Genomic DNA, 22,506 nt, shown 5'->3' with positions numbered 1-22,506 from the left:
GGTGCCAGCCACGCTGTCACAAAATCCTTTCTGTACAGGAAGAGCTGTGAGGAGAGGTTCCACAGTGAGGATGTGCTACCATTTGCATTTCTTGCCCAGGCGTGCAGCCTGCTTCAGAGAGTACTGAAAGCCTGTGATGAGAAACTTTGAATATATCGAGGTGCTTTCTTGGCAGATTCAGATGTCCCCATCACCTTAGCTAGTCTACTGTCCAGAAATCTCTGCTGAAGGGACTTGCCCGGTGGCAGCGCAGAAGACAGAAGGGATGTCTCTTCATTTTCTCTAATTGGGGTCACTCCTAGCTCCCAGGAACAGCACTAATGATCAAAAGGAAATCACAGGTAAAATAGTATTTTATCACAGAATCACAGAATCACAGAATAGTAGGGGTTGGAAGGGACCTCTGTGGATCATCTAGTCCAACCCTCCTGCCAAAGCAGGGTCACCTACAGCAGGCTGCACAGGATCTTGTCCAGGCAGGTCTTGAATATCTCCAGAGAAGGAGACTCCACAGCCTCCCTGGGCAGCCTGGGCCAGGGCTCCGTCACCCTCAGAGGGAAGAAGTTCTTCCTCGGGTTCAGCTGGAGCTTCCTCTGCTCCAGTTTGTGCCCATTGCCCCTTGTCCTGTCGCTGGGCACCACTGAAAAGAGTCTGGCCCCATCCTCCTGACCCCCACCCTGCAGATATTTGTAAGCATTTATGAGGTCCCCTCGCAGCCTTCTCTTCTTCAGGCTGAACAAGCCCAGTTCCCTCAACCTCTCCTCGCAGGGGAGATGCTCCAGTCCCCTCATCATCCTCGTAGCCCTCCACTGGACTCTCTCCAGTAGCTCTTCATCTTTCTTGAACTGGGGAGCCCAGCACTGGACACAGTACTCTAGATGAGGCCTCACCAGGGCAGTGTAGAGGGGAAGGAGAACCTCCCTCGTCCTGCTGCCCACACTCTTCTTGATGCACCCCAGGATCCCATTGGCTTTCTTGGCAGCCAGGGCACACTGCTGGCTCATGGTTAACCTATTTTATCTAGCTCAATGTGTTCGTGTTCTCAAAGCCTGGGCTTGCCGTGCACCACGTTGTGGGAACGCAGATGAGAAAGACCATTACAGCTGCACCAGCTTTGTGTTATTGCGTGCAAGAGCCTAGAACCACTCTGTGGGGTGGGCTAGCCACTACAGTTGGTGAAAAGAAACACGGACAGGCTACAAAGAATAGTTTCACGCAAGCTTTTCTCTGCCTGTGTCTCTTCAACCTCTGGCTTGACTCTTTCTCCTCCCAGTCCTCAGCTGCAACATACTGGAGCTTCGTTATACCCAACACTTGGATAAACAAAATCCGCACACATGCACCGTGTGGGAACAGCAACAGTCCTGAGTACAGTATTGTAAGAGCAAGAAATCTTGTTCTTCATCACCTTGTTACGTCGGTCCTGCAAGCCTAGCCATAAAAAACGCCTTGTAACAATACCCAATATCCAATATGTCTGCAGCAAAACACATTTTCCGTGTAATCTGACTGTATCAAATCCATCTACGCCGCAGAAAGAATGACTTGGAACGGGAAGAAAGCAGGAACACTGAGCTCTAGGAAAACTCAAAGGAACATTTTATTGTAACATTTATAATAGAAAGTTGGGGGGTTTAGTTTCGCCTCAAGGTGTAACTTGCTAATAAAAGTTCTGGAAAACCTGCTGTGTCTAAGAACCCTGGCCTATGATGTCAGAATTCATTATGCACACAGGGGCTATTTACAGCCTTGTAAAGTTGTAGACAAGGAAATTGTTGCTGAAATATAGTTTCAAAAGTTTAAAGGTAATCATTCTACTGATGTATACACCTCAGCTATTGAACAGATCTTTTAAACAGTTCTGTGTAAACTGAAAAAATCATATGGCTTGAGTTGTAAACTTCTACCCATGTTTCTTCATACATGCTGGGTATAGAATTAGTTATATGTACAGGGGTAACTGTGGGGTCTTTATTTTTATTCAAGAGATATCTGGGCAAACCTATAACTTAAGCATATACAGAAGGTGTTCAGAAGTAAGAAAAATTGGAAATGGTTTTCACTGCCCTCTCTTCATTCCCCATTTATCGACTTGAAAAAAAAAGGAGATAAAAGAAGAAAATTAAGAAAAAAGAGGGAGAGTGACGAACTTAAAAAGGAAATTAAAAAATGTATTTCCATCTCCCTAAATCTAAAGAAGTTCTGTCAAAAATACTGGAACTTTAATTGAAATATGTATTTGTCATCAGAAGAACAACTGGACGCATGAGGCTTCATCCAGGTTCAACCAACTGTGGAGGCAAAAGTGCTGCTGCGTTTGGTGGGTCGGGAGACTCCACAGGAACGCCTTGAGAAAGCGGTTACTCTGGTTCACACAGCTGAGATGGGCACTGCTGTATTTAAAATTGGGGGGCAAAAACCCTGTTGACTGTAGAGTGTGCTCTGTTTCACTCCAGGGCTGCACGCTGCTTTATGCTTCGGCTCTAAGCAGTTCGGTTGCTGCTAGAGTGATTTTTCCTTCACTCTGAAGGGGCTTTGTGGCCAGATGTTGTTTGTCATTTGTCCCACAGTAGCTGGCAAGAATACAATTGCAGAAATATAAAAAAAATGTGCTTAGTACTGGGGATTACTAGCCAATCCAAGCATTTTCCTACTGAATCACTTTTTCAAATATTCCTTCTCACAGCAGCCCAAATGATTTTCTAGCTCTGGCTGAGCTAACTTCCCAAGCATTCCAGTTCTATTTATTTTTTCTAATGCACTTGTCAGCTACTTCAAACTCCACCCCGACTCCTGACGGCAAGGCCAATCGAACACCCTCTCATTGCGGTTTCATGGGGAACCAGCTCACGGCCGCAGAAATGGACTGCACCCAATGGCACCAGCCCAAAAATAACTGCACCGCTTCCACTTTTTTCAATGCCTCTGCATTGTTCCTATAGCACTGAGATATTACTACTGATTAACGCTGCTATAGAAATAACATGCAAAATGGGGGAAAGCTTTAAGGGTTTTTTTCCTGCTTTTCCTTGTGTTTACAGCAAAATTTCCATCGGCTTCAATAAGTTCTGTATAGCAGACTTGTGCTAGTGCAATTTCATTAACTTAGCTGAATTACTCCTTGTTTATAGCAGTGGAAGCAAGTGGAAAATAAAGGCCAGCGGGCTAAGGAATAATCCTATCATCCTGCCCAGCAAGATTGCTCTGGGTTTAGAGCTGAGGTTTGGGTTAGCACGGGCTTCATCGGTCGCGTAGAATTTTACACCCTTCCTTACTCTGAACAGCCATTTTGGTGAGTTCGTTCTTCTCTGCCTTTCATCTCCCCTCCCTCCTGCTGCTGCTGGGTTTGCTTCCTCACCAGATCTAGGGGCAGCAGACAACTTGTCAGCTGCTCAGGGTGTTTCGTGATCCACTCAGACGGCACCTGAAAACAAATGCGAAGATCGCAGAAGTCCTGCAAACCTGAGAATTTCTCTTTGCCATCACAGCAAGCATACAAGTCCCAAAAGGCAGCAGCACGCTTGGGGAAGGTGAGCAACCACACAAGGCGGGCAAGTTTCTCTCACCCCCGTCCCACCCTGTAAGCCACGGGCATCACCCATTCACCTCCATGGACAATACTCACCCTGCCACATCCTTTCCATCCACAGCAGAGATCACCAACGTGCCCAGCCTGCCAATGCAAATGCACTCACACGGGACCTACCTCACGCCTAACTACCATTTTCAAAAAGGCTTGGTGGAAATTTCACCTCTGTTTGCCACCCTGACATCACTCCGCTGCCCACAGGATGCTGCAAGCGCAACCTGACTGCTGCGCAAAGAAAAACAACCATAAGGGCCTCTACTGGAATTGGAGCAAGCTTCAGGTGAGGAGAACACCAGGGCAAGAAGGGTAATTGTACATGGCACTGGTTCCTTTAACGCATAGCTGGCCAGTCTGGGCTGTGCTTGCTGCTGAGTTTATATAAACGTTTAATGTATCTGTTGTATGTATGAATATACAAATATACACGGGTAAATCACAGAATCACAGAATCACAGAATCACAGAATCACAGAATCACAGAATCACAGAACAGTAGGGGTTGGAAGGGACCTCTGTGGGTCACCCAGTCCAACCCCCCTGCCGAAGCAGGGTCACCCAGATCAGGCTGCACAGGACCTTGTCCAGGTGGGGCTGGAATATCTCCAGAGAAGGAGACTCCACAACCTCCCTGGGCAGCCTGTTCCAGTGCTCCGTCACCCTCAGAATGAAGAAGTTCTTCCTCATGTTCAGACGGAACTTCCTGTGCCTCAGTTTGTGCCCATTGCCCCTTGTCCTGTCACTGGGCACCACTGAAAAGAATTTGGTCCCATCCTCCTGACACCCACCCTGCAGATATTTGTAGGCATTTATTAGGTCCCCTCGCAGCCTTCTCTTCTTCAGGCTGAACAAGCCCAGCTCCCTCAGCCTCTCCTCATAGCAGAGATGCTCCAGTCCCCTCACCATCCTCGTAGCCCTCCGCTGGACTCTCTCCAGTAGCTCCTCATCTTTCTTGAACTGGGGAGCCCAGCACTGGACACAGTACTCCAGATGAGGCCTCACCAGGGCAGTGTAGAGGGGAAGGAGAACCTCCCTCGTCCTGCTGCCCACACTCTTCTTGATGCACCCCAGGATCCCATTGGCCTTCTTGGCAGCCAGGGCACACTGCTGGCTCATGGTTAACCTGTCGTCCACCAGGACACCCAGGTCCCTCTCCGCAGAGCTGCTCTCCAGCAGGTCCACCCCAAGCCTGTACTGGTGCATGAGGTTGTTCCTCCCAGATGCAGGACCCTGCACTTGCCCTTGTTGAGCCTCATCAGGTTCCTCTCTGCCCAGTAAAGGTTGTACGTGTGTGTGAACATCTATATCTATACCAATACATACAAAATCTTCCATGGTTTTCCGTTTAGGATCCAAGTAATTGTAATAAGCCCGTTGCTCCTAACTTTCAGCTGGGAACGTGCGGCTTCGCAGGGCTAGGTCCAGTCTCGGAGAATAAATACCTTTAGGACAGAACTGGAGACAGGTCGAAAAGAAAGACAACCACGGAGACGTAATCTGGATGTGCACAAATACCGCCGCTGGGTATTTTTTTCTCACACAGATGTCCCAGTGAGATGAATGGGCCAGAGTGCTACAAGGGCTCCAACTTTTAAAGGCAATGACATGTCTCCACCCCCAGCAACAGATTCATATTTCTGCATAAGGCTCAGAGACTGAACATGCTTCCTTCTGTGAGCCAAATCTCCCCTTGGATCCACGCTGCAGATTTTGGCAGTTGGAAGAAGTTATCCTTTGGAGAATAAATTAGTTTCTGGCAGGACAACTTTGGCAGCAGCTTAATCCTCCATTCGGTTGCTCCACTAGCATTCTTCTAGCCTGGAGAAAAGGGCCCATCCTCTCGAGTCCAGCGTTTCTCAGAGTGTGTAATGAGACTCAGTTTGGAGGGGAGAAGATGTGATGTTTTCTGTTAAGCAGATATGCTGCTTCTCCATTAAGGCCCAAAGGCTTTTTTTTTTCTTTCCTTCTTTTTTCTATTTTCATGAGAACAGGAGGAGTAGGAGAGGAAAAAGCCTAATTCAAATGGCAGCGGGTTTGATAACTGCACGCAGGACATCGTACCCTCTGCACCACGCAGAGCAGTGGAGCTACGCTGCCTTCCCAGCGGGAAGCCTCTGCCTCTTACCCACTCCATGGCTGTTCTATTTCTTTTTCTGCTCTCTCACATGTCTTCCAAGCCTCCAAGCCACGGTGTCTGATCCTTTGAGCATCTGTAGATGCCTGCTGCGAGCCGCTTCGCCTCTTTGCCCAGTGGCTGGACGTACACCTAGGAGAGGAACCCTTCTACGCAGAGACTGCGGAATGTACGTCCTTAGACACAGCTTGGGAAGCGCTGGGATAAGATCCAGGGAGCTGTAGGCTCCCAGAGCGTTAGTTTGCCACCTCAGCATCTTTTATGCATGATACTGGATTTCAGAGCCAGGTCTGGGGTGACAGCTGGAGATGGAGCCAGGTTCTGGCCACGAAAGCATTCCCCCCCCCACCCTAGGGTCTGCTGGCCAGACCTCCTGCCTGCGCCTCTGGCCACGTCCCGTGTCGCTCAGCCTGACGTGTTCCCTCAGCCAGCACGCCGAAGAGAGCCCACCTTGCTGCACTTGTCTGACTCCACAGCAGCTCCCTTCTGCTGCAGACCCTGCTTTGCTCCTGGGAAGGTCTGTCTTCATCCTCTCCAGTCTCCACCAGTAACCCTTAACGGTAACACAGGGAGACACCTGCAGAGAGGAGCCCACATCCAGCCCAGCTCCGAGTGCCGGGAACTCGCCCTTGCACGCACAGAGCATCGCTTGCCAACCCAGGGCAGCGTGTCCTGCCTGTGCAGGGCTCCGCTCCTGACCCCTTTCTTGCCTAGTACCCGAAAAACCCAGCCCACGGGCAGTGCCACCACAGCACCCGCTTACCCAGCCCACTCCTCCTGCTGCTGGCCTCGCTGCAGGTGAGGGGCAGGGACGGGTCCCAGGAGGACAGCCTTCTGCTAATCGTGAGCTGATATAGCGTTCTGCTGATAACGAGCTCATAGTATTTCTGGGGTGCATTAGGAGGAGTGTGGCCAGCAGGTCGAGGGAGGTTCTCCTCCCCCTCTGCACTGCCCTGGTGAGGCCCCATCTGCAGTGCTGTGTCCAGTTCTGGGCTCCCCACTTCAAGAAAGATGAGGAGCTGCTGGAGAGTGTCCAGCGCAGGGCTATGACGATGAGGAGGAGACTGGAGCATCTCTCCTATGAGGAGAGGCTGAGGCAGCTGGGCTTGCTCAGCCTGGAGAAGAGAAGGTTGAGAGGGGACCTTAGAAATGCCTACAAATATCTGAAGGGTGGGTGTCAGGAGGATGGGGCCAAGCTCTTTTCAGTGGTGCCCAGTGACAGGACAAGGGGCAACGGGCACAAACTGAAGCAGAGGAAGCTCCAGCTGAAGCTGGAGTCGTGAAGTGGTCGGTGAAGTGGATAGAGAACTGGCTGAATGGCAGAACTCAGAGGGTTGTCATCAGCGGCGCTGAGTCTAGTTGGAGGCTGGTGACAAGTGGTGTCCCTCAGGGGTCAGTACTGGGCCCAGTCTTGTTTAACTTCTTCATCAACGACCTGGATGAAGAGTTAGAATGTACCCTCAGCAAGTTTGCTGACGACACCAAACTGGGAGGTGTGGTAGATACACCAGAAGGCTGTGCTGCCATTCAGCGTGACCTGGATAGGCTGGAGAGCTGGGCAGAGAGGAACCTGATGAGGTTCAACAAGGGCAAGTGCAGGGTCCTGCACCTGGGGAGGAACAACCTCATGCACCAGTACAGGCTTGGGGTGGACCTGCTGGAGAGCAGCTCTGCGGAGAGGGACCTGGGTGTCCTGGTGGACGACAGGGTGACCATGAGCCAGCAGTGTGCCCTGGCTGCCAAGAAGGCCAATGGGATCCTGGGGTGCATCAAGAAGAGTGTGGCCAGCAGGACAAGGGAGGTTCTCCTTCCCCTCTACACTGCCCTGGTGAGGCCTCATCTGGAGTACTGTGTCCAGTTCTGGGCTCCCCAGTTCAAGAAAGATGAAGAGCTACTGGAGAGAGTCCAGTGGAGGGCTACGAGGATGATGAGGGGACTGGAGCATCTCCCCTACGAGGAGAGGTTGAGGGAACTGGGCTTGTTCAGCCTGGAGAAGAGAAGGCTGCGAGGGGATCTTATAAATGCCTACAAATATCTGAAGGGTGGGTGTCAGGAGGATGGGGCCAAGCTCTTTTCAGTGGTGCCCAGTGACAGGACAAGGGGCAATGGGCACAAACTGAGGCACAGGAAGTTCCGTCTGAACAGGAGGAGGAACTTCTTCCCTCTGAGGGTGACGGAGCACTGGAACAGGCTGCCCAGGGAGATTGTGGAGTCTCCTTCTCTGGAGATATTCAAGACCCGCCTGGACAAGGTCCTGTGCAGCCTGCTGTAGGTGACCCTGCTTCGGCGGGGGGGTTGGACTAGATGACCCACAGAGGTCCCTTCCAACCCCTACTATTCTGTGATTCTGTGATTCTGTGATTCTGTGATTCTGTGAACATGAGGAAGAACTTCTTCCCTCTGAGGGTGACGGAGCCCTGGCCCAGGCTGCCCAGGGAGGCTGTGGAGTCTCCTTCTCTGGAGATATTCCAGACCCGCCTGGACAAGGTCCTGTGCAGCCTGCTCTGGGTGACCCTGCTTGGGCAGGGGGTTGGGCTGGGTGACCCACAGAGGGCCCTGCCAACCCTGACCATTCTGTGATTCTGTGATGAGCTGATATAGTGTTCTGCTAATAATGAGCTGATATAGTATGCTGCTATGGCGTATAGCGGCTCAAGCAAAGACAAGCCTCTATACACGCAATAGCAGAGAAATTATGATGTTATCTGTGGGAAGAAGACAACAGTCTTTTCGTGTGGAGAAGGACAAGGGAAAAGAAAAGGGAAAAGAAATGAAAAAGGAAAAGGAAAAGGAAAAGGAAAAGGAAAAGGAAAAGGAAAAGGAAAAGGAAATGATCTTCATCAAATCCATTTTCTTCTGTTCGATTTCTATTTGCATTTTTGTTTTCTCTGGTGCCTGAAAAAGGAGGAAGCAAAAGCTGTACCCAGTTCTCGGAGAGATCCCGTGCCTGGCCCGCAACACGCAGCTTTCCAGGCGGGCTGTGTTGCGGGAGAGGAGGGCTCCGACGCCTTCGATTCGGGCATGTCCCTGCCTCTGCCCCGGCGCCGTTCAAACGGCTTTTCGCACCCCGGCAGCCGCAAGCGTTTCCCCCTCCGGTGCCGGGCTGCCCCGGGGAGACCTCGGGTTTCCCTTCGGGGCCGAAGCACCCCCCCCCCCCGCCTGGGGGGGACGACCCCAGCCCACCCTGGGATGCTGACACCCGAGTTCCCCCAGCGGCGGTGGCAGGAGGAGCCCCTGGCTGGCAGAGACCCAGCCCCAGAGCTGGGGGGGGTTATTTGGGGCCGTGAGACCTGAACCCCCCCCCTCCCCAACAAACCTCAGCCTTCCTCTCCCCTCGGTCCCAACAATAAAACCCCCCCTCCTCGCAGGTTTAATGAAGACGAAGGCATAGCGGGAAGTCAGCCCCGCGTGGAACAGGCATCGCCGGTCTGCAGGAGCGGGGAGTTCTCGCTTCTGGAGCCATGGGGGATGCTAAAACCCGGCCCGGGGCCGGGGGGGGGGGGGGGGGTGCGGGGGGCCGGGGCCCCCCCCTCCGCAGCGCGCTGCCCCTCTCCGCCTGTCAGCCGGGGAATTTATTTCGGTGGCGAGAAGCCGGCGTGGCTGGCGTTATCGGCGGGGATGACAGGAGACCCAAACAAGGGGGGCTTTGAAATCGCCGGGGTTGGGGGGCGGGGGGGGGGCGTTCCCCTCTTCCTCACCGTGCAGTGGCGTAACTCATCGGGGGGGGGGGGAGGAGGGGAAGATATAGATATATACAGATATAGATATATTGTGAAGCTGAGCGGCTCCGGAGCTGCTGGAGGAAGGTGGGCGCTGGGGGGGGGGGGGGGGGGCTGCGGGCCGGGGGCTGGGGTTGGGGGGGGGGGGGGCGTCCCGCACACCCGACCCCGCCCCCGCCCCCATCTCCGGGCGCCCAGCGCCACCCAGCGGCAAGGCCGCGCCACGCCGACTGTGCCCCCCCGGGAGGGGGGACCCCGGGACCCGTCGGTGTCCCCCCGCCGCCCGGAGACCCGGCGGCTGCGGGAGGACCCCCCGGGAGCCGCCTGCCAGGGGCAGCGTTCTGATACCTCACGTTTGGTGGGGTTTTTTTTATTATTTTTTGCTCTCCCCCCTCCTTTTCCGCGGTGGGAGAGACGCAGCTGCCACGCCGCGACGCCCGAATCCGTCTGGGAACGCGAGCAATAGCGCGTGTGTGTGCTGTGGCAGTGAGAGTTGAAAAAAAATTAAATAGAAAAAAGAAAGGAAAGGAAAGGAAAGGAAAGGAAAGAAAGGAAAGGAAAGGAAAGGAAAGGAAAGGAAAGGAAAGGAAAGGAAAGGAAAGGAAAGGAAAGGAAAGGAAAGGAAAGGAAAGGAAAGGAAAGGAAAGGAAAGGAAAGGAAAGGAAGGAAAGGAAAGGAAAGGGGAAAGAAAAGAAAGAAAAGAAAAGAAAAGAAAAGAAAAGAAAAGAAAAGAAAAGAAAAGAAAAGAAAGAAAAGAAAAGAAAAGAAAAGAAAAGAAAAGAAAAGAGAAGAAAAGAGAAGAAAAGAGAAGAAAAGAGAAGAAAAGAAAAGAAAAGAGAAGAGAAAAAAGAAAAGAAAAGAAAAGAAAAGAAAAGAAAAGAAAAGAAAAGAAAAGAAAAGAAAAGAAAAGAAAAGAAAAAAAGAAAAGAAAAAGAAAAGAAAAAGAAAAGAAAAAAGAAAAAAGAAAAGAAAATCACGTGGAGGGGTTTTTGGCCCGGACTCCACGTTTCCGCAAGGTCAACAGTACCATTTCGACGTCGATTTTGTAGCTGTTCTGGTCTCAAGTGTGCTCCCCCCCTCCGGCTCCGAGCGTGGTGTGCGAGGATGATGTTAGGAAGGGAGGAAGCAGATACCGAAAGTGGTGGCTGATGGATTGTCCAAACCCTGCGGGGACCTTTCGGGAGGGGGCTCGGAGGCAGCTCATCAATAAAAGCCTCCCGGATGGAGCAGGCAAAGAGAGAAAGGGTGACGGGGAGGGGGGGGGGGCACAGCTCCTAAAAACACTCACACACACACAAAAAAAAAAGCAGAAGAGATGTAAAATGGGTTTGGCGGTTCCCCGCCGCCCCGGGCCGGCCCCACGCGTGTCGCCGAGGCGGGGGGGTGGCGGGGCCGTGGCCGTGGCCGTGGCCTTGGCAGGCTGGCTCCCGAGGTGCGAGCCTCGGTTATTACTTTTTCCAAACTATGTTGGTAAATCATGTCATAATCCGGCACTCAGTAACTCGGCCCCTACCTTTGAGTGGGTCGTTACGTTTTATGGGCTTTACTTAAAAATTAATGAAAACCTCTCACGAAAGGAGAAGGGGGTGCTGGTGGGGGGGGGGGGGGGGGGGAAGGGGGGAGCGGGGAAACCTGCTCCTGATTAGCGCCTGCTACGGGACCTGCTTCCTCCGGGATTAAAACGAAACCCCCGCACCCTCCCGCACGCCTGGCACCCCGGGTTTCTGAGGGAAGGGGGTGCCGCCCCCCCCTGGGGGCCTGGGGGACTGGGGGGAGGCCGGAGGGCTCGGGGAAAGGGGGGGGGTCCCGGGAGGGGGGACTCCCGGCAGCCACACGACGAGTCCCCACGCCAAGGGCTGCCGATAATATAATATATATAATATATAATATATAATTTATAATATATAACATATAACATGTAATATATAACATATATAACATATAACATATAACATATAACATATAACATATAATATATAATATATAATATATAATATATAATATATAATATATAACATATAATGTAGAATGTAGAATGTAGAATGTAGAATGTAGAATATAGAATAAATATATAATGTATATGTATATATATAATATATAATATATAACGTATAATATATAATATATAACGTATAATATATAATGTATAATATATGATATATGATATATGATATATGATATATGATATATGATATATGATATATGATATATGATATATAATATAGCTGCTGGCTCTTGCGTGACCTTTGCCACTGAGACCGGGCCGGGATGGGCGGCGGGGGGGGTGATCGGGTGGGATGGGATGGGGTGGGCTGGGGTGGGATGGGGTGAGGTGGGACCCCCACCTCCTCCGCAGCCTCCCCCCCCTCCACCTGCCCGGAGCCACGGACTCGGCTGCCCGCACGGCGCGGGGACCTCGCCGCTGCTCTCATCTCGAAACATCCCGCTTCTTATTTTATCCCGCTCCCGGCACGTTTTATTTACCCCGACAGAGGATGCTCGGAGACAAAAGAGGGGTTTTTTTTCTTGGGTTTTTTTTACGTCAAAGATGTTTTATATTTTTGGAAGGGTTGTGTTTCCTTTTAGAGGGGTGACCTATATCCTGGCCGCTGCAGGGGGTTTATTTTGATGCTCCGGGAAGTTCAGCTGGAGCTGTGTGCAGAGCCGAGAGGGGACAAAATCTTTCACGTCGTCATCTGGCATAGGAAAAAGCAAAGTCCCACCCGCACAGACACCCGGTGGAAGCGCCCGGCGGGGGTACCGACACGCACCAAACCGGCGCGGTTGCTGTGGACGGAGCGCATCTCTGCGCGGGTTTCGGCGATTGCCGCGCATCTCTGCGCGGGTTTCGGCGACGCCCGCGCAGCTCCGGGCGGGCTGTCGCAACCTGTTGTATCTGCAGGGCAAACGCCTTCGCGCTCCCTTCAGTGCTCGTACCCCCCCCTCCGCGGGGTCCCCCCCGGCCCTGGGACCCCGCGGAGTCCCGTGTCCCCGCGGGACGCTGCCGGCAGCCGGGGGTCCTGTGCGGGAGGGTTGGGTGGCCCCTCTTCTCCCACCCGCTGAGGCGGATTTCCCGCTGGAAAACCATTCCCTGAAGGCAAACAGATTCAGCTCCTCGCCCAAACACCATTCCCCCCCCCCCCCACCCCCACCCCGGGCTTTCCACCCCCGGGCTGCCCTGGACGGGGGAGTCGCTTAGGAAGGAGGAAAGGGAAAGGTGCGGCCCGAACTGGTCCACCACCACCATCTCCATGGGGGTCTCCTGACCCGGGTTTAGCCCTCCCCACGTCCAGGAGCTGCTGAAATAATTCCCCAAGGTGTCTCGGGGGGAAGCAAGCCCTCGTAACCCCCGCGCAAAATGCTACGAGGGGGGTGCGGGGAGCGCGCCCGGTGATGCTTTTGGGGTCGGCCGGTCTTGTTCTTTTTCCTTCGAGGAGAGGTAGGCCCTGCGTTGGCGCCCAGTGTCCTTGTCTGCCCTTGGGATGGGAGCTGGCTCAGCCTCTCGGGTGCCGCCATCATCTCCCCTTTTCCTTGGGGAAGCAGGGGGAGACCGGCTCTTCAGCGGGAGCTGGGAAAAAGGGGGGTCCTGGCGGCGGCCTGCGGGGAGACGGCTGGAAAAAGAGTCACGCCTGCCGCCCATTGCGCACGGAAAGGAAAAAGAAAAAAAAGAGGGGGGGGGGGCGATGAAAAAAAAGCGGAAAAACCTCTCCAAACAAACTTCGGGATCGCACGGCTACTGCCAGAGGTCCCGAGAAGTCAAGAGGTCCCGGGAGCAGCACAAAGGACGGGGCAGGACCTCCGCGAGGCCCTTTCCCACCCCGGCCTTTCGGCTCCCTCCGCTGCTCCCCCCTCTCCCCCACCCAACCGCCCCATCCCAGGCGGTCCCCCCGGGGTCGCCGGTACCGGCTGCCGGGCTCCTCCAGCTCGTTAAAATGCCCCCCCCTACCCTCCTCTTGCGGCAAAGGGGTCTCTGTCAGCCGTCGCAGATCGAGACCTAAAGCCAAGGCACCCCGAAACGGGCGGCTGGGGGAAAAAAATCCTCCGGGGCTGAAGGAAATGCGCTTTTACAGTGCTGGAGGGATTTGGTGAAGTTTCAGTCTCGGGTTTAATTGAAAAAACGCTTCTCATCTGCAGGACCTCAGGGGAGAGGAAAGAGCCTGAAGCGCGCAGTTAAAAAAATGGAGGAAAAGAACAGAAAAAGCACAAAAAGGGGAGGGGGGGAAGGGACAAGAAAAAGGACTCCAAGATAACAGTAAACATTTATCTTTCATATTTGTCTCCCATTTTCTTAACCGGTTTAGTCTAAGTTATTTGACTTAGCAGACGGAGCAGAAGGGACTACTTTATGAACATGAAACTGAAACCGCAATAACGAAGAGATTTCCTAGAATAAAAACGATGATTATGGAACGACATCTGAGTAACCAGATCTGCCAAAAAGTGCAATTTCCGTGTGCTGTGGTAGAACAAGCCCGTTGCCCTCCGAAGCCGGGATCAGCTCCGAAATGGAGACACCAACCCCACCAAACCTCTCGGCCGAACGCGCCGCTGTCCCACCAGCTCTGAGAGCCCCCGGACCACGTCCTGGGGACTTCCGAGGGCCGTGTTTCAGACCAGCGCCTGCAGCGAAGAAGGGGACATCGCTGACAGGTAGCAGGCGGCCGGCTGAACGCCTCGCCCGCGATTGTCGCGCCAAGGCTGTGTCGAGTCGCGACAGAAGCAGCCTGCGGCTCTCTGCCCCCCCCCCCCGGGGCTGCCCCTGCCCGGCTTTGCTGCCTGCTCCTTGCTGTCCCGCACCGCGCTCAAAGCAACGGCACCTTCGTATATCGCGACAGCTCTGTCGCTGTCTGAAACGGGGGCAGGTTAGCGTGATTTTCAGGCAACGGCTTCGTCCCGTCTCGTCCCTTCCCCCCCACCCCCGCCTTTAATCCGTGTAGCCTCCCGACGACTGCAGAAATGACCTGGGCATGTCACCCGAAGGTGAAATGACCTGGGCATGTCACCCGAAGGCGACATTTCGACCGACGTCCCGCCGCGGAAGGCGAAGAAGGACGCCGTCTCCAAGACCTAGGGCAGGGAAGGATGTTTACGTATGAAAACACGGATATATATATTTTTTAAAAAATATTCCGAATAGGTTGGTTACAATGAGATTAGGAATTGTACGTCAGCCTCCCTGCCCCTCCAGGGGAAGGAGGAAAAAAGAAAAGAAGAGAGAAAAGAAGAGAGAAAGAGAGAAAGAGAGAAAGAGAGAAGAGAGAGAAAGAAAGAAAGAAAGAAAGAAAGAAAGAAAGAAAGAAAGAAAGAAAGAAAGAAAGAAAGAAAGAAAGAAAGAAAAGAAAGAAAGAAAGAAAGAAAGAAAGAAAGAAGAAAGAAAGAAAGAAAGAAAGAAAGAAAGAAAGAAAGAAAGAAAGAAAGAAAGAAAGAAAGGAAGGCACATAGAGAGATAGATAGAAAGAAAGAAAGGAAGGAAGGAAGGCACATAGAGAGATAGATAGAAAGGTAGATAGAAATATAGATAGAAAGATAGAAAGATAGAAAGATAGATAGATAGATAGATAGATAGATAGATAGATAGATAGAAAGATAGATAGAAAGAAAGATAGATAGATAAAAACTATAGATTTATTTTTTTTTTTGGCGATGGGAACAATTTAAATCGATGCCTCAGACAAGACAAACATGGTCTACAGACTGGGTGATCATTTTTTTCTGTTAAAAATGCGTAGTAAACCTCGGGTAGTGTTTTTCTTAGCTGATCCTCAGGTACAATCAAGCCATTTTGGGACACATTCCCATGTACGTAGCAGCGTGATCTGGAGGAAGCTGTCGACGCCTGTTCAGTTAATTTAGGTTTTCTTTGTCTAATTACTGTAAGGAGCCGGGCTCAGGGCAGTAAACTGACACTTGGGCTCTGTGTGTGGTATCCAGGCAGAGTTTGATGGAAAAAGCCTGCTTCCACTCAAGCGCAGGTCACTGTCTGGGACCAGCCCCACCCCCTCCCCGCCCGTACCCACCAGCGAGCTCCCAGCACGGAGCTGCGCTGGAGACAGACGGACACGCAGACAGACAGACAGACAGGCGGACGGACACGCACCCACGGCGCTGCGGGAATGCTGGCAACGGCGGCCAGCGCCTTCGGTCCGGCAAACGGCGGTTGCCAGTAGGAGTGACCACCCCCCCCCCCCCCCCCCGGCTTCACCGGGGGTGGGGGGGTCCCGGGGGGCGGAGGGAGGGCGCATCCCCGGCCCTTAGGCTCGACCCCTCTCGCCCTATAAAATTAATTACATTTTACAAAGGGGGGGGGGGTGGCAAGGGGTATTGGAGAAGCCTGAAACGCCGGAGGTCTGGCAGGCTTGAGGAGCAGCAGGCACCGCCGCCTGGGGGTCCCGCGGGGTGGGGGGGAGCCGCGACCCCCGCCCCGGGGCCCTGCCGGGGAGCAGCGGGCAGCCCGGTGCCCGGGGTGGGGGCTGCGTGGGGGGGCTGCAAACGGGGTCGGAGCCGAGAGCCAGCCCGGAGCGGTGCGGCAGCGGCTCCTCCTGCCCAAATGACGGAGGGCAGCTGGAAAGGGGGTGGTCTCCCCCCAACCCCCATCTCGGCTGATTTCTCTGCGAAGTAAAAAAGTAAAAAAGAATAAAAAAAAAAAGAGCAAGACTGAAGGAACTGATGGGCGGTCGCGCCGTGCCTTTTGCGCAAGGAAAAAAGTATATTTGAAAGAAGAACAGCGCGGAAGAGATTGGAGGGGGGGGGTCCTTGGACTTCCTCCCCTTGCCGGATTAGGCAGCGGGATGGTCCCCAGGTGGGGGGCCGAGGAGGAAGCGGAGGCTCGGCGGGCGGTGCGGGGAGGGCGGTGCGGGGAGGGCGGGGGCCGGGGCCGGTCCATCCGCCGGAGAGCGGAGCGGCCATTGCGCAAAGGGACGGCCGGGGAGGGATGCGGGGGGAGCTGCCGCCGCCTCGCCGCGCTGAGGAGGTGCCCGGAGGACGGCTCCCATCGCTCCCCCCCCCCCAAACCCCCCCTTCCCGCCGCTATCCCCCCCTGCGGGGCACCCCCCGCCCCGGTACCCACCCCGCCCGGCTCCCCCCCCTTCCCTCCCAGCCTCACCGCACCCTGCCCCATTCCCCTCCCTCCGCCAGATGACCACCGAGCAGCGGCCGGAGCCCCCCGTCCCTCTCCGCTCCCGCAGCCCGGCTCCCGGAGCTCTCCAGATGAGCCGGCCGCCCTCCTCCGCCCTGGAGACCTCCACCTCCTCTTCCTCCACCTCCACCTCCTCCTCCTCCTCCTCCTCCTCCTCCTCGGCGGCGGCGTCCTCCAAGAGCAAGAAGGCCAGCTCGGGGCTGCGGCGGCCCGAGAAGCCCCCCTACTCCTACATCGCCCTCATCGTCATGGCCATCCAGAGCTCGCCCTCCAAGCGCCTGACCCTCAGCGAGATCTACCAGTTCCTGCAGGCCCGCTTCCCCTTCTTCCGAGGTTCCTACCAGGGCTGGAAGAACTCGGTTCGCCACAACCTCTCGCTCAACGAGTGCTTCATCAAGCTGCCCAAGGGCCTGGGCCGCCCGGGCAAGGGCCACTACTGGACCATCGACCCGGCCAGCGAGTTCATGTTCGAGGAGGGCTCCTTCCGACGGCGGCCCGCGGCTTCAGGAGGAAATGCCAGGCCCTGAAGCCCATGTACCGCATGATGAACGGGCTGGGCTTCGGGGCCTCCATCCTCCCGCAGGGCTTCGACTTCCAGGCCCCCCCAGCCTCCCTCGCCTGCCACTCCAACGGCTACAACCTCGACATGATGCCCAACGCCATGGCCGGCGGCTACGAGGGTCTCGGCGGCGGCCACCACGTCCCGCACATGTCCCCCAACCCCGGCTCGACCTACATGGCCAGCTGCCCGGTGACTGCCAACGGGGACTACGGCCCCGACAGCAGCAGCAGCCCCGTGCCCTCCTCGCCCGCCATGGCCAGCGCCATCGAGTGCCACTCGCCCTACGCCAGCCCGTCGGCCCACTGGACTGCCTCGGGGGCTTCGCCCTACATCAAGCAGCAGGGCCTCCCCCCCGCCGCCAACGCCGCGTCCTCCGGCATCCACTCCAGCGTGCCCTCCTACTCCCTGGAGCAGGGGTACCTGCACCAGAGCCCCCGCGACGACCTCTCAGGTAGGGGTCCGGGGGGGGGGTGTGGGGGGGTGGAGGCTGGGGGGTTTCCTCCGGCGGCGGGGGTTTGGCGGGGGATGCCCCCCGACCTCCGCGGGGTAGGAAAAAGAGGGGTATTTCGGGGGGAGGGGGGGAACACGAGTGGGTTGGAGCTGGGGGGATGCCCGGTGAGGGAGGGGGCTGCGAGCATCCCTGCTTCTCGCCCAGCGCAAGGAGAGCCCCGAGGGAAGCCCGGCTCCGTCCCGGCTCCGTCCCGGCTCCGTCCCGGCTTGCACGTCCCCCGTCCCCCCCCCCCCGTGCCGGAGACCCGGGAGCGTGAGGGGGGGGGAACCCCGAGCAGCTCCGGGCTGAGACTTTCTCCGAGCGGGGAGAGCCGCCGGGCATCGCCGCCGCCTCGGTAAACCGCGCTCCGCAGGAGTAATCAAAAACGTTAAAAAAAAAAAAAGGCGTTAAATATTATCCCTAAGCCCTGCGGGGGGAAAAAAAACCAAAACAAAAACAAGAACAAAAACACCACAAAAAAAATCCCCAACACCTCTTATCTTGAAAAACGCGAGAGAGATGAAAGCGGATCGAGCGTATTTCTGCAGCCGGGGGGAAGGAGGTTTCTGGTCTCTGTCTCCCCCATCCCCCGAACCCCCGGCCCGTGATTACAGACAATGTCCCCTCAGAAAAAATCCGAGCGCAAAAATGGGTAAAAGATGTTGGGTTCTTAGAGGGAAATTTTCCAAACAGCCCTTTTAAACGCGGGTCCCGGAGGTTAAGCAAACAAAGACAGTCTGGGCTGGACCACACCGAAGAGGATTTTAGCCTGACTTAACCCCTGTGAGAGCGGGGTCTTGTTCAATTTTATGGGAATTTCAACAAGTAACAAATACAGGCGACCCTCAGCCCCGGGTCCCCTCCCGCCCCCTCCCTGGGCGCCTGTCAATCACTCTCCCGTCCATCTCCGAGCCCCCCGCAGCCTGCGGGAAGGGCGAGCTGGAGCCCAGCCGCCGGGGAGGAGACGTGCGGGTGTCAGGGAGAGCAAGGCTTTGCAAATCTTCCTCCCTCAAAAAAAAAAACAAAAAACCAAAACCCAAAACAAAACCCCCCAAAAAAGCGAAATAGCCCCGATGCGGCTCGGGAAGCGGCGGCTGCGGAGCGGGTCGCCGGGGTTTCGGCTCCGGGGGCTGCGGGGACGCGGGGCGTCCCCCGACGGGCTCCTCCCTGCCCACGGGGCTCTGCCGCTGAGGTCTGAACCCACTTTTCGGGAATTCAGGTCGTCCTTCCACGTGGTTTTGAGGTCCGGGGCGAGAGGCCGGCATCCCCCACCGAAATACCTACCTTACCCCTGAGGAGCTTCTGCTTTGGTTTGTTATTGTTCCTGTTGCTACTTGGATATTTTTTTTTTTTTAAACGCTTCTTTTCTTTTATTTCCCTTTCGCTTCTTTCGGATATTTTTTCCCTCTGTTTTTCCCGCGGGGAGCCGCGCAGGGCCCACGCTGGCCCAGGGAGTGGGGCTGGGAGGCGGCTGCCCCCCCCCCTCTGCCAGCGAGAAGAAATCGCCGGAGAGGCGATTCCTGGAAGAGAAATTTTCATTTCGAAGTAGTCCAAGAACAGCTCCTCAAAAACAAAAAAGCAGAAGCAGAGAGAGGAAAGGCACTGGTCCCCCCCGAAGCCCCCAGCGCGGTTTCCGAGGCTGGGGGGGGGTTTCAATCCGAATTGTCTCTGGTCGAGCGCAGATCTACACGCAAACCGACCGACGGGCGCTTGCTCCGTGCCGAAGGCGAGCGCCCGTTTCCAGCAAGCTCAGTTTTAACGCCGTTTCTCCGCTCGTTTGCTATCGCTTCAGGATGTGGGCCCAGGAATTTAGTGGAAGCCATCCCCGTGTCTCTATTAGCTAAAAAAAACCCCCAAACAAACCCTAACACAAGCCTTTATTTCTTTTGCATGGCTCCAATCCTCGTTCGTGCGTGTGACACAAAATCTCTGCGGCGCAAACGTTTTAGTAGAGTGAAAGGAAATGGGGGAAAAAGATCCAAGCTCCTTCATTCATAATTATCGCCAGCGATAATCTTCCTCCTCCTCTCCCCGCAAAAGCAGCACCAAATTAATTTCGCCTTTCCCTTTCCCACAGTTAAACGCAAAGCAAGCTCGGTGGCAACCGTTGTTGATCGGTCAATAATCCTCTGCTCACGACGGCGACAGGGCGGGCTTAAAACCTTGAATTTGCATCAGACTCAAGAATAAGAGAGGAAAAAATTGGAAACAGGAGGCCCGGTTCTGCTAAAAGGATTTTGAAGTGGGGGGCGGAGGGGGAGACGGATTTTTTTCGCACGCTGTTAAATCCTGCTAAATGATTGAATCAGGATTGTAATAAAGTGCCCCAGTTTATGGTGAGCATACCAGCAGGGTTATTAGAAAGCCGAGGAAATCCAGCGAAATAATCACTTTTATAAAGCGAGCTCCGCGGGGTGAAGGAGGGGACAGTGCCGGGAGAGAGGGGCTGTGCGCGCCGCCGCGCCGCGCGGCCCCGCCGCCCGGGGGAAAACCGCCGATGCCTTCTCTTTTTCTTTCCCTTTTTTTTTTTTCTTTTTCTTTTTTCGTCCCCTCTCCTTCACTTTCTTTTGCTGCTCCCCCCCCGCCCCTTTTTTTTTTTTTTAATTTTTTTTCCCTTGACCCTGGGTCAGGTTTGACAGGCTCCCGCTAGCCGAGTTTGACATCCCGCACAGTCCCACCAAACCCCTCTCCGGTTCTAACCCTGCGGGCCTTTCTCAGGGCAGCGCTCCCCTCCCCGCCGCCGCACCCAGCGGGTTCCCGGCCGGACGAAAGGTCCCAGCACGGCCCCGCGGCGTGGGGAGCTCCCACGCGGCCCCGGGGCTTTGTACCCCCCCCCCTCCCCCCCGAGAGGGAAATGAGAAGGGGAATTCTCAAGGTCATTGAACATCTCGGTGACCACGGACCCGCTTGGTTTGTTGGTGCTGGTAGGGCGTCCTCGGTCTGTGCCTCACGTCTGTGAACGCGAGTGGGCGTGCACCCCCCTATACACGCACCCGCACCCGCAAATAAATGCACCATCACCTCACAAATGGCTCGCGGTTGGGATTCAACCTGCAGCCATCCCAGGGAGAAGGGAAAACCTCCCGGGATCGGGTAGGGAGCGGGAAGAGGGAGCAAAGGTGGGAACCGGGCTCAAACGGCTGCGGCGCGTCCAAAATACCGCGCACCGTCTCCCCGCGCACCCCCCTCCCCCCGCAACACCGCGGGTGGGGGCTAACCCGACCCCGCACTCCGATGAACACGCGGGCGGAGGGACAGACAGACAGCGGTGTGTGTGTCTCCCCACGCGGGAGTGAGATGCGGACACCCAGCCCGTGGGCATCCCCCCCCTCCGCACCGCCTTCCCCTCCTCAGCCGGTGTTCCACACAGAGGGGGCGCGGGGGGTCGTACGGGCGCGGGTGCAGCCCCGAGTCCACCCGCGGGTGATGGGGGACCCCGCGGAATCCACGTCCACCCCCCCCCACCCCGCTCTTTCCGCCCTGCCAGCGGGACAGGCTTTGCCCCCGGGGAGCGCCCACTCCGCTGCCAGGAAAGCTGGAGAGGAGCTCCCAAACCTTGCGTGGGGATGGCGGGGGGGGGTGACACCGGGGGACGGGGAGCGGGCCCGCAGCCTCTCCCGCCCCGAGCAGAGCTCCCCGGTTCCTGAGCATCTCTCCCTCTTCCCTCCTCTTGCAGTGGGGTTGCCCCGCTACCAGCATCACCCGTCCCCGGTGTGCGACAGGAAAGATTTCGTCCTCAATTTCAACGGCATTTCCTCGTTTCACCCGTCCGCTGGCGGGTCCTACTACCACCACCACCACCACCAAAGCGTCTGTCAGGACATCAAGCCCTGCGTGATGTGAAGGCAGCAGCCCCGGCAGAGACACTCGGGTGGTAGCGAGCAGAGGGCGGAGAAGGACCCACGCAGGTTCAATGTAATGTGCACTCCGGTAGGGTCGGTAGTACACGAGTCACTTAGCAAAAGTCACCCAAGGGAGCAGCGTTTTCTGTCCCCCCCCCTCCTCCACCCCTGGAAGGACGCGCACAGCCGGTCTAACGCCCCGGAGCTCTTCCCGCAAGCTTTGCGTGATGTGCGGGGTGAGGTGGGGAGTCAGGGTCCCGGCGCCTGAAGCACGAACCGCCTTTCTGCCACCTCCTGAGGAACCGAGCTTTGGGAGAGGGAACGATTCCGTGTGATTTTGTGCGAGAAAGTGTCGTGGAATGGGGCAAACCAGCCTCGCAGCCCAGCACCTGCGCGGACTCCCCTTCCGTTGCTGCCTCCGCGGGAAATCTGCTTCTTGATTTTTTTTTCTCTCCCCGAGCCCGACCGAGGACACTTGCTCCGGACTCCAGCACCGACCGATCGATATTATTAAGAAGTCTTGTTTAGCTCATTTGTGTATAGACTGTAAGAGAAGTTCCTTCTTTTTTTTTTTCTCCCCGGTATTGCAGCAATACAACGTTTTGGTTTTTATTTTTACAAAAGTTGTTTTCTACCACAGTATTTTTTAAGAAATTATTTTAAATAAATCTCGTGTATACTCACACACTATTGCTTTAAAAGGAGAATATATTTGCACTTATGTATACTTTTTACAGTTTGCCAAAATATTTTGATGTACAAATTTTTTTTTTTTTTTTCCAATAAAATGTATATAAACGCCAACGCGCTGGACAGGCACTTCTTCTCCCTCGGCTCCTGCTGGGAAAAACCCTTCCAGCCCAGCACCCGAGAGCGTTCAAGCTGCGAGCCCGGACCCTGCAGCCGCTGGAAGCGGAGGAGGGGAGCGCGGGGTTGCGGGACTCTGGGCCGCACCGCACCGCCGGCCCTCACCTCCCACCCTGCTTTCCCCCCACCCCCCGAAACAACCGGGCGGTGGGCACCCCAACAGCAGGCGCCG

The 22,506-nt window shown here is 55.3% G+C and overlaps 1 protein-coding gene across 1 annotated transcript; it reads left to right on the top strand.

The window, feature by feature from the left end:
• The first annotated feature begins 16,528 nt into the window (after positions 1-16,528).
• FOXF2 (forkhead box F2) lies at positions 16,529-22,145 on the top strand. Its single transcript, XM_075415324.1, is given in 3 exon segments — positions 16,529-17,068; positions 17,071-17,586; positions 21,302-22,145. Coding segments are annotated over 3 exon segments (1,179 nt in total). The 5' UTR covers positions 16,529-16,572; the 3' UTR covers positions 21,469-22,145.
• Positions 22,146-22,506: the final 361 nt, after the last annotated feature.

Source organism: Opisthocomus hoazin, chromosome 3 (assembly GCF_030867145.1).
Source record: "Opisthocomus hoazin isolate bOpiHoa1 chromosome 3, bOpiHoa1.hap1, whole genome shotgun sequence".
Lineage (NCBI taxonomy): Eukaryota > Metazoa > Chordata > Aves > Opisthocomiformes > Opisthocomidae > Opisthocomus > Opisthocomus hoazin.
The sequence above is the reverse complement of the archived record's forward strand: the minus strand, read 5'-3'. Positions and strand labels throughout refer to the sequence as shown.